The sequence below is a fragment of the Hemibagrus wyckioides genome, linkage group LG10, assembly GCF_019097595.1.
Source record: "Hemibagrus wyckioides isolate EC202008001 linkage group LG10, SWU_Hwy_1.0, whole genome shotgun sequence".
NCBI lineage: Eukaryota > Metazoa > Chordata > Actinopteri > Siluriformes > Bagridae > Hemibagrus > Hemibagrus wyckioides.
The window spans coordinates 17,145,001-17,159,354 of NC_080719.1; the positions used below are offsets into that span (position 1 = coordinate 17,145,001).

Below are 14,354 nucleotides of genomic sequence, written 5' to 3' on the forward strand. Positions count from 1 at the left end.
CACAGTCAGAAGAGTCAGCACAGAGAGCAGACTGCCACTGTAAGACCTTAATCAAAACTACACACACAACTCCCTGTTTGTCCACTGGTAGCTATCTCTGAATTGCTTACCCTGTGTTCTGTGTGTGTGTAGGGTGGAGACCTGCTAGCAGTAGAGAAGGACAGAGCAGCAGCTGGGCGGTACCAGGATGAGACGTCTGTGGTGGACACTATAGCAGTGGTCAGTATCTGTCTCCCATACCCCCCCACCCCTCACCCACTGTCACTGTCAGATGCCCACTTTACGCTGGTCTCGTTATCATATCTCAGTTCTGTTTTTTCCGCTTGGTCAGTTCAATGGAAACAGACCCACTGAGAGCTCCATTACGCTTTACTGGAGTGCTGTAGTGTGTGTTTAGTATCAGTGTGTTGATGACTGAGGAGGCCATTTGCTCATTTGTTACTGCTGCTGCCTCATTTGATCCATCTGTACTTACTGTTCAGCTTCACATGAGCTGCTGCTGAGAGAGAGACGACGTGTAGTTAGCAGTGGCGTGGAGACTAGGGGTGTATAAATCTCTGTCTGAAGCACAAGGCATGTTATTGCTATTTCAGTCTCATTTATAAAAACACATTTAATAGATCATGATTTAGAGCTGTTTAGATGCGGTACACACCTCCTTTATTATAACTTACAGGAGCAGAGGCCACATTTTCTTTATTATGACTGACAGGAGCAGAGGCCACACCTTCTTTATTATGACTGACAGGAGCAGAGGCCACACCTTCTTTATTATGACTGACAGGAGCAGAGGCCACACCTTCTTTATTATGACTGACAGGAGCAGAGGCCACACCACTTGTATTGAGACGGGCAGGAGCAGAGGCCACGCCTTCTTTATTATGACTGACAGGAGCAGAGACCACACCTTCTTTATTAGAGAACTGACAGGTGCAGAGGCCATACCTTTTTTATTTTGACTGACAGGAGCAGAGGCCACACCTTTTTTAATGGGAATAAAAGATGCAGAAGCCACGCCTCTTTCCTTCCATGGGGTAAGAGAGAAGCAGACAAAATGACAGGATACTGTTTTGATAGAATTTCTAAATAATAGGAAAAAAGTGATGTGCATTTGGTTAGATTTTACTAGTAATTTTTTTATTGTTGGTATATGTTTGTTCAGTAGATTTTATATATTGAGTCAGGCACTGTCACCTTTCTTATCCAGTGATATCCTAAATACTGAGACTAGCTCTCTAATCCAAATATATGATTCTTTACCCCTTTAATCAGAGTCATGAATAGGGTGTGCTGTTTAATACCATGGTGACTCTCAGTTACATGCTCCTGTCTCTATGGGTCTCATACACGTGCATACACACACACACACACACACATTCACGTGCAAAAACACCCCCTCAAGGACATCTGCGCTCACAGGTTTTGATTTGTTGCCTATGGTCTGGATCAGTGGCTGTTACCATGACAACCTTTAGATGTCTTGCATGGTGTGACGTTGTTGTGTCTGCAGGAGGCGGCTGAGGAGGACGCAGGAGTGGGAGGAGCGCCAAGCCAACATGATGCCAACCTGAGCTGGGACATAAGCGTGGAGAAACTGGCCAGCTCAGTGGGCAAAATCTGCAAGACTGAGTCCCAGAATATGATGTCTCCTAGGTACAGCCAAATTCACCGTCCTTTCTTTCTTTCTTTCTTTCTTTCTTTCTTTCTTTCTTTCTTTCTTTCTTTCTTTCTTTCTTTCTTTCTTTCCGAGTCCTCTACACAGTCTATAGTCTTTATTCCCGCTTGTGGAGTTTGTCCAGCGTCTTCATTATATTAAGTGGCTCTCAAGAGACCATCTGAGAATGTGTGAATGTTTTTCCGTGGGATAACGAGCTCATTAAGAGCTCCACGTGGCAGCGTGACATTATCTAGTGTTTCTGAGGCTTCATTATAAATACATGACTCAAGCGGTTAATTTCTGACTCTTCTCTGATGCTAGAGATTATTCAATTAAAACTAATGAGGATGTTATAAAAATTGAATTTTGTAATTAAATTCTTTAAGGAACATTGATTTAGGTGTGAAGATTGCATTTTTACAGAACAGGGCAAGGATAAAAATCTGAATTAGCGTATATCTTGTGTCATATAAATATATAACAGGCAGGTTTTATATCATATTTAAATATGCAAATGCACTGTTTTGACACTATTTCACTAGGAAAAATTAGGGATGTGTTTTGGGTGGTAGATTTATAGCTGCTTCTCTACTTTTTCTTGTGGAAGCATCACGTCAAACAATTTATTATTTAATATAGATAACATTGATCTTGTGGTTATTGATGGAATTAATATCTACCATATCTTACACATACTGGAGTGGAGTAAGAGCTTGTTTTATTTCTTAAAAACGTTTTGAAATCTGTTTTTTAAAGCCTCTTTCAAAGACTATTAAAGCATGAAATTACAGCATCATATGTTATTTTTTGTTCATTTATGATTAAAACCGCCAGTCAAATGTTTCAGAAGGCATTATATTAAAAGATTTTGGATAAACGTGAAGACTCTGGTTCAAGTAAAATACTGTGGAATTAAAAATTCACAAGTAAGTCAAAGATAAAATAAATATCAGTGAAGTGAGAAATGTTCTGCCGTTGGTGGACAAATCATACATCCATTAGCTAGGCCTCTGGGAATGTGAAAGCACTGACATGCTGCCTACTGCCATATGGCTTGCTTGTCTGGTCTAGGATAAAATTAGTAGGTAGCATCATGGAATAAAGTAAGGCATGCTAGTTAGGTAGTCAAGCATGCTAATAAAGACACAAATGAGTCTATATATTCCCACATGGGGATGAAGCGGTCAGGTCATTAACCTTTTTTGTAAGAATCTGAAATAGCACATCATTTTTATGCTCTCCTCAAAAATTTGGCGAAACCCAACGGAAATGAGCCGATATTCTAATGACATTTTACTGACAGGCAAATAAGAAAAAAAAAATTGTGTGGATGTATAGCATGCTTCTTTATCGTTCTAAGATTAAGCAAGTGCCTGATGTATTAGAAGATGAGATAGACACACACACACACACAGAGAGAGAGAGAGAGAGAGAGAGAGAGAGAGAGCAAAAAAAAGTCGGAGGTCAAATAAAGAAAATAGCTCCTTCAGTAATGTCTAGTATTATGGATGGATGGATGGATGGATGGATGGATGGATGGATGGATGGATGGATGGATGGATAGATAGATAGATAGATAGATAGATAGATAGATAGATAGATAGATAGATAGTTGCCTGATGTATTAGAAGATGAGATAGAGAGAGAAAGAGAGAGAGACGGATGGATGGATGGATGGATGGATGGATAGATAGATAGATAGATAGATAGATAGATAGATAGATAGATAGATAGATAGATAGATAGATAGATAGATAGATAGATAGATAGATAGTTGCCTGATGTATTAGAAGATGAGATAGAGAGAGAAAGAGAGAGAGATGGATGGATGGATGGATGGATGGATGGATGGATGGATGGATAGATAGATAGATAGATAGATAGATAGATAGATAGATAGATAGATAGATAGATAGATAGATAGATAGATAGATAGATAGTTGCACTGGTTGTTGTATAAGAAAACAAAACTCCTGACCTAGCCTGCTGAGTTTACTTGCCTATAACTAAAAAACATTGATAGCTCAGGCATATACTGATATTCTGTGCATTAGGACAGAATGATTTATTTATTTTACTTTATAAAATATTCTTTGTTTAGCTGAAAAGCCTTATCTCTACGTCTCATTGTAGCATACAGCATACTTACACCTGATCCTGGCTCAGACAAATCTAAGCTACAATTACTTACAGAAAGTGCACTTGCTTTTCATAAAGCACTTATTTAGAGACCCATTCTGAAGTGGACAATTATTTTTTAATATCATTTTAGTATCTGATGGAACAGTTGTTTTGTCTATATTCATTTGGCAATTGTGGATAAACTATAATAAAACATACAAAACATTCCAAACAACTTGGCAGTGTAGATGCACAAAATATAGTCTACAGCATGACGGATGCAATTTAATTAAAAGATTAAGTGAGTGCCTGATGTATTAGAAGATGAGATAGATAGAGAGAGAGAGAGAGAGAGAGAGAGAGAGAGAGACTCTCTCCTGTAATCTGAGACAGTCTCTGGCAGTCTCGGGATTAATAAAGTTCTATCTTATATTATCTTATCTTACAGATAGATAGGTAGATAAAGAGAGGTAGAGAGAGATGCATAGATGGATGGATGGATGGATGGATAGATAGATAGATATCTAGGATATCTTATTATAAAATTGCAATAAAACAAATAAATTTCTACAATATTACTAATAAATAATATTACTAAACCTATATCTGGACACATTTCAGTACTTTTTAACTTCACATTTTCTGGCAAAATGATCTGCCAATAGAATAAGAATGTTTAAAGTTAAATAGAGAATATGACTAGAACTAGGTTTAAGATTCCAAGATTAGTTTTTTTGCAAAGTTACATTTTTAACCACATTTAAAATAGTTGTTCTTGCCAAGATGTCATTTTTTTTGCTGTTTGAAAACTTCACTGTATAAACTTCAGTGTAAAATCTTCAGAGAATTCTGTGTGCATCAGTGGCGCTGTAAATGATCCGTCCCTGATTTGTGTCCCCAGTAAAACGGACAGCAAGCTGCAGAGACGGCCACGCAGCACCTCCATGAAGGACAGACAGAGCTCGAAAGCTCAGAGTGACCGAACCAGTAGCATCGACAGTGAAACCTCACCTGACTCCAGACTCACTGTGCAGGTATATACTGATACATGTGTGTTACATAACCTGTAAATGTGGAATCATGTTTTAGCGTGTTTTACTACAGGACACCAATATGAAAAAATGTATTATTATTATTATTATTATTATTATTATTATTATTATTATTATTCAAAGTCAAAGTCAAAGAAGCTTTATTGTCACTTCAACCATATATAGCTGATGCAGTACACAGTGAAGTGATATTATTATTATTATTGGTATACGTATTACTATTATTATTATTATTTATTATTATTAAAGAATACATACTTATGTGATAGTGCTTATGTGATGATTATTTATTTATTATTTACTTATTTTTTGTTTTCTTATAATAGGTTTTTTTTCTGGTCTCTGTTTAGATATTTAATAAAACATACTAAAATAAAAAATATACATGTACAGCATGTGGTTTATGTATCAGAATTTTTGTTCATTATATTTGCATATTTATTATATGTATTAACATTTAGTGAATTTGTTTTTGCATTTATTGAATATTTATTCTATTAATGTATTTTGTGTGTGTGTGTGTATATATATATATATATATATATATATATATATATATATATATATAAAAACACATATATTTTTATATTTATTTCTATTTAAATTTTTATTTCTATTTTGTTTACCTGGTAGTGCTTTGTTTGTACACTGATACCACAGCTTTGTTAAATTCATTTAAGATCTCAGCAGCTTGTTTAAAAGCGATCAAAAGCTTGTTTTCTTACTTCATGGGTTTTTCTTTTTCATAGCTTTGGTTTGTGTCAAAATTCGTGAAAAAATTATCTTCACTTGTATCCATCTTCAGCTCCTAAATGTGACAGTTAATCAATCAAAAATATATCATTGTTGGTAAAAAAGCTGTGTTATAAGAAGAAGGAATCACAGCCTGGCATGCTGGTACATTACTGTTTGCCTCTCCTGTCGTTTTTTATTCATTACATGTTTTATAATAATAAAGTATGGATTTATTTTTTATGAATGAGCATGTGAGTCTAGACATATAGTTTACTACATTCTGCATTTTTATATTGTGTTTCAGGTTCCCAGGAAGTCAGTGTATGACCAGCTGAATCAGATCCTCAACTCAGATGAGCAGCTGCCGGAGAGCATCATCCTCATCAACACGACCGACTGGCAGGGCCAGGTGTGTATCTGTCGCCTGTGTGTGGAAGTGTTTTCTGTGTGTGAACATCTGTCAGAGTGTGTTATTATTCGTCACCTATGTAGATATGACTCATGTCAGGATGAGTGTGTGAGCATCTGATCGTGTGTGTGTGTGTGTGTTTGTGTTGGGGAGCAGGTGGTGTTCTCTCTGTGCCCTCTAACCCCTGCTGTAAATCTCTTCCTGCCCCTGTGGTGCACTGCACCTCCATTACTGCCATGCTGAGGACACCTACATTCAAAGTGCAATAATCAATATGCTTCTAGATGTTTCTAGTTCACTTCTGTTTTCACCTTTTAAAGGCTTCTTATTGATATTTGTGCAGTAAGAGGATTAAACGATCATTTCCTCGCAAATTAAAAGATCATTTCTTTTCCAATTAGCTCAGTTTCCGGGATCAACAAATACCAGCCGGGTTTCCTCTACCCTCGACCCTCTACCCCCTAATGCTGAATTAATAATTCTTTGAAATAATGAAGTAAAAAATATCTATTGAATACTGAATATTGAATACTCTTCTATCATCAAGACGCAGGAAATGAAGGTCAAGTCATCAAGACCTACTGAAATGATTCAGAATAACAAAGAGCTAAAATCTTAGTGAGGAAAATAAAAACACATTTATTTTTGCACTTCATTTTTAATTGAGATCTCTCTCAGTCTCACAATGAGAGTAAAACAGATCAAGCAGCATGGCTTTTTTACTATAGTACCATTTGTGGTTTAATTTTAAAGGGGATTACTTGTTCATCTTATGTGAGTAAATATATAAATTCAGAGGGAACACGGCTAACATTGTGTTTAAAATGTTGTTATTATTATTATTATTATTATTATTATTATATAAATATTTTTTATAATTTGTATTATATATGTTAGTAATTATTATTATTATTATTACTATTATTATATATAAATAATCATTTTTAATATAATGCAATGTAATAATCTCATACAAAATACCAGTCTTATTTTAAATACATTATTATTACATAAATGTCATAAATAATAACTTTAGTGACATGTATCTTATATTTCCCTTTATAAGATTGCAAAAATATATGATTATGTGATGTAATATCATACACATACACATATCCGTACAAATTTCAAGCCTGAAATAGTCTTGTTCTGTTGCTAGATAGATGCCAAATTTTCTTATATTAGGATATATTTCTAGAAAGAATTTCTGTGAAATTCTAATAAATGAAATGTGTAATAGTATCTAAAAACCCGAAGAATAATCTTCTGTTTCATTAATAATAATTAAATAATAGTAATATCTTTTTTATTATTTCTTTTATTTAATTTTATTAATTACTTAAGAAAATTATTTTAAAAGTATTTTTTTAAATAATTATTATTAATTAATAAAAAAAACATCATTAGCTCGTATTTTTGCAGAACTCATGTTATGAAATCATGTTCTGTGATCATGTTTGGACTTTACTGCATCATTAGTTGAACCCTGTGTAGTGCAGATTTATAGGTAATGGTGTGTTTATTGCATGATTTTGTATGATTTGGATCGAAATAATGTCAAATCTGGCCACTTTTCAGTGAAAAGCGACTAAAAAATGACTAAAAAATAAAAAACGATCTGAAACCTTCAGGTTTTATAATAAAATAATACGGTATAGTGTATCCCCGCTGCTGATGTTCTTCCTGTCTGGGGAATTACTGGTCTAAAATAATATCATTAAAATTAAAAGCTCATTAATATTGCAGTGTATTCGAACACACTGTAATGTATTATTCAGTAATTCATATCTGACTGCAGTTTTCAAAGAACACTGACAGCTAATAGCATGCACTCACTGTCCACTTTATTAGGAACATGCTGGTTTATATCTCTGCAGTTAGCCAATCATTCAGTCATGTGGCACAGAGTATTAAATCATGCAGCTTCTGTTAATTTTTAGATCAAACACCTCTGGCGTGGTTGTCGGTATCAGATGGGCTGGTTTGAGGAATTCAGAAACTGTTGATCTCCTGGGATTCACACACAACAGTCTCTAGAGATTTCTTCTTTTTTTTTTACACTGATGCAGAATCATTCAGAATTGTTTAATGTGTAAGAATCAAATTCTTTTCCTGTTCATAATATTGTAAATATTAACATTGGTATATGACCTGACACACTATATTTCCAGTGGACCAGCTAATATGTAATGGGGAGAGACTAACATCCAGCTGACATTGCTTTTTATTTCTTCCATGAACACTAGAGAACTCATTAGAGTACAGTATTGGCAGTTTTTTGGAGAAAATCCTCTGTAAAGTTTTATCTAGCGAGAAGGTTAAATAATTCTCTTAACCTAGTCATGCAAAAAAACATAGAGAAGTGTCAGAAATGTGGCTTGTCTGGCTTTTGCAAGTGCATCTGTAAGTTGCAGACAGACTTTAGTTCACCTTTACAGTGTGATATTAAACATCTGCTTCCATCTGCAGCTTCACAAGACTAAATTTAACCAGAGTATCAGGATCTTTGTCTACAAAGCAATAAGTGTAGTCTGTAGAAGTGATACTTGAACATACAGAGCATTACATGAGCAGCAAATATTTATACGTACACCGATCAGGCATAACATTATGAGCAGTGAGAGGTGAAGTGAATAACACCGGTTATCTCCTCATCATGGCACCTGTTAGTGGGTGGGATATGTTAGGTAGCAGGTGAACATTTTGTCCTCAAAGTTGATTTGTTAGAAGCAGGAAAAATGGGCAAGCGTAAGGATTTGAGCGAGTTTGACAAGGGCCAAATTGTGATGGCTAGACCACTGGATCAGAGCATCTCCAAAACTGCAGCTCTTGTGTGGTGTTCCCAGTCTGCAGTGGTCAGTATCTATCAAAAGTATACTTTAAGTCCTGTAAGTTCTGAAAGTTGCGAGGTGGGGCCTCCAGGTCAGGCTGTTTAGGCAGCAAAAGGGGGACCAACATAATATTAGGCAGGTTGTCACAATTTTATACCTGAATGATGTATATATCTATAAAACTTAAAAAATTGGTAATTGGTCAAATTATCAGTAAGAAAGTTCTCTTGAGAACAAAAAATCTTTTGGTTTCTGTTCTTCACTTGGATGATTTTCCCCTACGTCATTCTTTGCTTTGGCAGATTTCATATTCTCGTATTCTCTCTCTCTCTCTCTCTCTTTCTCTCTCTCTCTCTCTGCAGTATCTGAACGAGATCCTCCTTGAGCACAAGCAGCCCATCGTCTCAACCATCTCTGCTGCGGACGTGCAGGCGGCCTTCAACACCATCGTCACCAGGATCCAGAGATTGTAAGTATCTGTTTGTCACCTTGCTGGAATTCTCTCAAAACTCAGCATTGCCGTCATACTGATCTCCTGAGTTCCTGGGTACTTGTGCATAGCAACTGTTGCTAAGGGCTGTGGATAAGCTCTGAAGTTCATTATCAAATTCACATAGAAATAGCCATCAGAAAAAGAGATCTGCTTGATCAGTATTTTTATGAGATATCCATCTCTCCTCAGCTGTAACTGCAACGCACAGACGCCGCCCACTATTAAGGTGGCCGTGGCGGGAGACCAGAGTTACCTGAGCACTGTGCTGAGGTGCTTCGTGGAGCAGCTCGCTAACAAGACACCTGATTGGCTGAGCTACATCCGCTTCCTGGTCATTCCTGTTGGTAAGTTGGTCCCTTCACATTTCTCAGAACATACCTCCAAAATGAGGTTATGTTGTTGTGTAGTTGTATTTAATTGTATTGAGGGTTTTGTTATCTCCGTTCTTCAGGTTGCCACCCTGTGGCGAAGTACATCTCTTCTTTCGATAATAAGTTCAGCAGCATTTTCTTGGACGCTGGCTGGAGAGATGTGTTTGGGAGGTTAGAGGCCCCAACATCAGGTGTGAACCAAATCCTGACAATTAATTTTCTTTGCATGGCTTCAAAATTCAGTTTTTCGAAGATACAATCCATTAACCACTTGACGTGGAAAGCCATATAAGCAATATATTTTACATTTACGTTTCTGGCATTTAGCAGACTCTCTTATCCAGAGCAACACACAAGTCTCTATCAATGAATACATTAACGCTGGTTCACTAGGTCACAGACTTAGGATCATCAGCCTAAAACTATCAACCTACAACATACAGCAATACATAAAACAAACAGGGAAAAATAAGAGCTATAAGTGCTTCTGGAAGAGGTAGATCATCCGGCGTTTGAGGACAGTCAGTGATTCAGCAGTTCGGACATCTAGGGAAAGTTCATTCCATCAGCTCAGTGCCAGAACAGAGAAGAGTCTAGATGTATACCTACCTTGTACCCTGACAGATGGTGGGACCAGACAAGCAGTGCTAGTAGATCTGAGAGAGCATGGTGCAGTGCTGATAAAAGTAGCATACACCAATCAGGTATGGCATTAAAACAACTGACAGATGACATGAATAATATTGATTTTCAAATTGCAATGGCACTGTCGAGGGGTCGGATATATTAGACAGGATATAAGCAGTCAGTTCGCAAAGTTGATGTGTTAGAAGCAGTAAAAATGGGTTAAAGTATGTGACAAAGACCAAGTGTGATGGATTGACGATCTTCAAACCAGTAGATCTTGTGGGGTGTTCCAGGTATGCCGTGATTAGCACCTACCAAAATTCGTGGACAACCACTGAACCAGAGACAGGGTTATGGCCACTTGAGGGTCAATGATTTACATAGTGAACAAAGACAAGCCTGTCTGATCTGATCCCACAGAAGTGCAATTGTAGAAAAAGAAATGCTGGCTACGGCAGAACGGTGTATATATATGCCACTGTTGGACAGCTGCCACTGTAACGAGATAATCAATGCTATCACTTCATGTGTCAGGGGTTTTAATGTTATGGCTGATTAGGTGTAATTAGAGTAAGGAGTTGAAGTCTTCTTGAACTCTGTCTGAAAGGCATTAGCCCTTAAAATCTTGGCTTATTATTCAGACATTTATTCTGAAGCTTTTAGAAAAGCGTAGTGTCTACTAACCACTATTAATTATCCAGTAATGATAGTGTAGTAGAAAAATTGTGTAGGTATTAATTATGTTTGTATGTATTAATAAATGGTGCAGCGGGTTGCTTTTGGTATCATAGCTTTCTTTAGGTTCAAAATATTTCGATCCTGAGTAAAGGGTCCGTATAATGGATTAAATAACACATTTTTTTAATGATTGTTGAAATAATAATTGCATACAGTCACAGATACTGTATATTTATGCTTGGTATTGAGTATACCACTGACATTAGACTAACTGGAAAGCAATTGGGTCTCCAGGAACTTTAAAGATATAAAGGTATGTGTGAGTTTTTACTTATATTTGCTTTCTGTCTGAACAGACAACATCGATGTAGCCGGCCGAGTGTCTCAGTATCTGGCAGGAGCGAACACGTCTCATCACTTCCCCATCTCTGAGGCCATGCTCACCTACAAACAGAAAAGGTACTCCTGTGTGTGTGTGTGTGTGTGTGTGTGTGTGAAAAGCTAGATACGATCGAGATTCTTTATGTGCCGTAAATATATGTAAAGATTTCTGTTGTTTATCTGTTGTTAGAAATATTTCTGTATTTAACTCTGAGAGTATATGTGGCAGAGTTAGTCTCTTAAAAGGATTTCTTCAGTGCAATTCTAAATCCTTTTAACGTCTTGATTCTGTTCTGTGTTTTCTTTGCATTTTTTTTTCTGGTTTGTTTTCTCTTTATGTGCTTTACTTTGCATTAAGAAGCATTACTAAACAGCTGCGGACAAACTCGTTTATAATACTGTTGTGCTTTGGGTTTCTTTCCCTTTTGTCTTTTGTTGGCACTCAAGGAAAAGAAGTTTGTATTTTGATTTTTACATCAGGTACATGATCGTGTGTGGGTTGACGTTCCCAGTTTGCCCCTGTTGTGTCTAACCCACTCATACTCGATGCGTCACGCCGCTAATTTTAATGTGTGTCTGTCTGTCTTTTCTCTTTTTTCTTTTTTCTTTTTGGTCTGGTTCAGTTTGAGTGAGTGCACTGAAGTGTTTTTTTTTTTACAGCGTTTATTATTAGTTAATGGAATACTTCTGTATTTTTCGAAATAATCTCTATTGCTTACAGGAGTATTCTAACATTTGTGAAGCTCCAGTTACATAAAAATTAACCACTAACATGACAGAATGGCAAATACTAGCTACCGTTTAATTCGTAATCATTAAATCATTACTTTTTAGCTGGAAATGAAACAGTTTGGAGAGGTTTATAGTGTCACTTAAGTTACCAGACATCTGTTGTGATTTCTCCATTAGTCATTAATCCTTAATCATTCTGTTTTTGTTGTAGACATTTTTGGAACAAGCAATGTCTTTAGCCCCGGAGTTAGTCTCTGTTGAATCTCTGTAGCCTATAGCTGAATTATCTACATACCTGTGATTGGCTACATCGTGGGATTTGCTGTAGAAACTAAGCACATTTAGATTTGCTAGACCATTTTTTCCCCATACATTTATCAGCTCTGCTACACAGTTTGGTCCAAACAGTTCCAATCAACTTATTTATTTATAGAGCACGACAGAAGTTGACCTTAATGCTAGCTCAATCTTGAAGAGGCCCCTGATGTTAGAAGGTGAGGCTTTTCCACAGCTTTGGAACAGATTCAGAAAAGCGCTAAATACTTTGCTGAGTCCACATCTGGATTGTGGTCTTCCAGTTCCCAAGCCTGGATCTTACTGCATCTGTAGCAGATAGGTTGCTCTGGATAAAGGAGTCTGCCAAATGCAATAAATGTATATGAACATGTGATATTTTTCTGACAAGTTTTCCTGTATTGAGAAAAAAAAAAAACTCAGATACTGGAAACTCACTTATAATGGAATGGCAGATGTTTTTTTTGTTTTTTTTAAAGATGTGATTGTATAATGCAAAACTTAGAAAAACAGCCACACAATAAGATTGAGACAGAGTTGGATGATAGAGCAGGATTCATTATGATAGAAATAATATGAGTGCCCATAGAACTGGCCTTCCGTTATAGGTGAGTTTTGTGTGTTTTCTCTTCCTTTCTCAGTACAGAGAAACATGTCCATATTCATGTCTGTAATAATCACACAGTATAGCTGCGGTAGATAGAGATTAAGTTGAAAAATGCTGGATTATTCCTTATGGTGGATGAATATGGTTAGAAAGGAAATCTCCAACAGGAAAATGAAAAAAAGGAATCAATCCAGGAAGATCACAAGTACATACACACACACACACACATGGGAGGCTCAGGGTTGGATGACTAGTCTGGACAGGTCTGTATGTCCCCAGGGGAAGGACAAACACATAAGCAGAAAGGTCACACAGCCAATTACCAGCTCACATAAAAGAGAATAAAAAGAGAGGAGGATATTAGAAAGTGAAACAGCGGAGGACAGAGAGAGAGCGGGGTATTAAAACTCAAATAAAACATGAGAGAGAACGAGATGAGGGGTTGATTTATGGAGAGAATAAAAAAAGAGAGAAACAGCAGAAGGGTGACTTTCCCTTCTTAAAGCTGGATTTTTGCCAGGACTCCGGTGCTTCATCATTGAGAGTGGCAGTCGTGAATGTCATAGAAGCGTCATGTCCTCTGTATACACACACACACACACACACACACTCCGGCTTAGTGATCATATTAGTTAAGGTGTTTAGACATGCGAACAGTACCGTACAACTAGTCCAACACCGGTAAGCTCACTCTATCTCAGAGATACGTCTGAAAGATACACAGAGCACAGAACCATAGGTTTCATGGGACTCGCTGCCTAATCAACATGCCACCACTAGCAAACAACAAATAACCAGTCATTTTTTACCACTATACTTTAGTACGTTTAGTCAAATTGCTTCATTCTCATTCTGGGTTCAGACATCAGCTTCCCAAGCTTAAATTAGCTAAAGGGCGTTGTTTATAATCAGAGGACTGTGTAGCGTTAACCCTGTGTTCCAGTTCTGTTTTATCTCACCATCGCCATCATTATCGCACACGTGGCTAAAATTCTGCACCTTAGAAGGACGTAGATTTCTATAAAGCAGAATTCTACAGTATGTACACTTGGCAAACACATGAGATGTGCTTAGATGTAGGAAAAGTGCAAAAATCAGATAAATGTTATTTAGAATTTCTAGTGGTACATTTTGAAATCAGGTAGTTTTGTTATTTATATCCCTTTGATTGGTCAGATGGTGTTGAATTATTCTAACAGCAGCTCTGATGGCTGAAATTGAAATGGCTGTTAAATTAATGCTCTCATTTTAATACACTATCATTTCTGATGTAACTCTCACAGGGACTCTTGAAAGATGCTCTTCGCAATAAGAAACGAATAAATAATATGAAACAAAGCTAATTGTTGACATTGTAAAGCTTTCT

At 36.7% G+C, this 14,354-nt stretch overlaps 1 protein-coding gene across 2 annotated transcripts in view; it reads left to right on the forward strand.

Annotated features, from left to right (window-relative positions):
• The window catches only part of si:ch211-126j24.1 (phosphofurin acidic cluster sorting protein 2), a 73,283-nt gene that overhangs the window by 51,279 nt on the left and 7,650 nt on the right, over positions 1 to 14,354 (forward strand). The window contains exons 10-19 of one of the 2 annotated variants that reach the window (XM_058401128.1): positions 1 to 39; positions 133 to 219; positions 1,511 to 1,653; positions 4,680 to 4,812; positions 5,870 to 5,974; positions 9,168 to 9,274; positions 9,488 to 9,642; positions 9,750 to 9,860; positions 11,331 to 11,433; positions 11,803 to 11,835. The exon at positions 1 to 39 is cut by the window's left edge and continues 55 nt beyond it. In XM_058401128.1, coding sequence (XP_058257111.1) covers positions 1 to 39; positions 133 to 219; positions 1,511 to 1,653; positions 4,680 to 4,812; positions 5,870 to 5,974; positions 9,168 to 9,274; positions 9,488 to 9,642; positions 9,750 to 9,860; positions 11,331 to 11,433; positions 11,803 to 11,835 — 1,016 coding nt within the window. The remainder of the gene's footprint in view (positions 40 to 132; positions 220 to 1,510; positions 1,654 to 4,679; positions 4,813 to 5,869; positions 5,975 to 9,167; positions 9,275 to 9,487; positions 9,643 to 9,749; positions 9,861 to 11,330; positions 11,434 to 11,802; positions 11,836 to 14,354) is intronic. The other variant, XM_058401129.1, reaches the window with a different exon arrangement.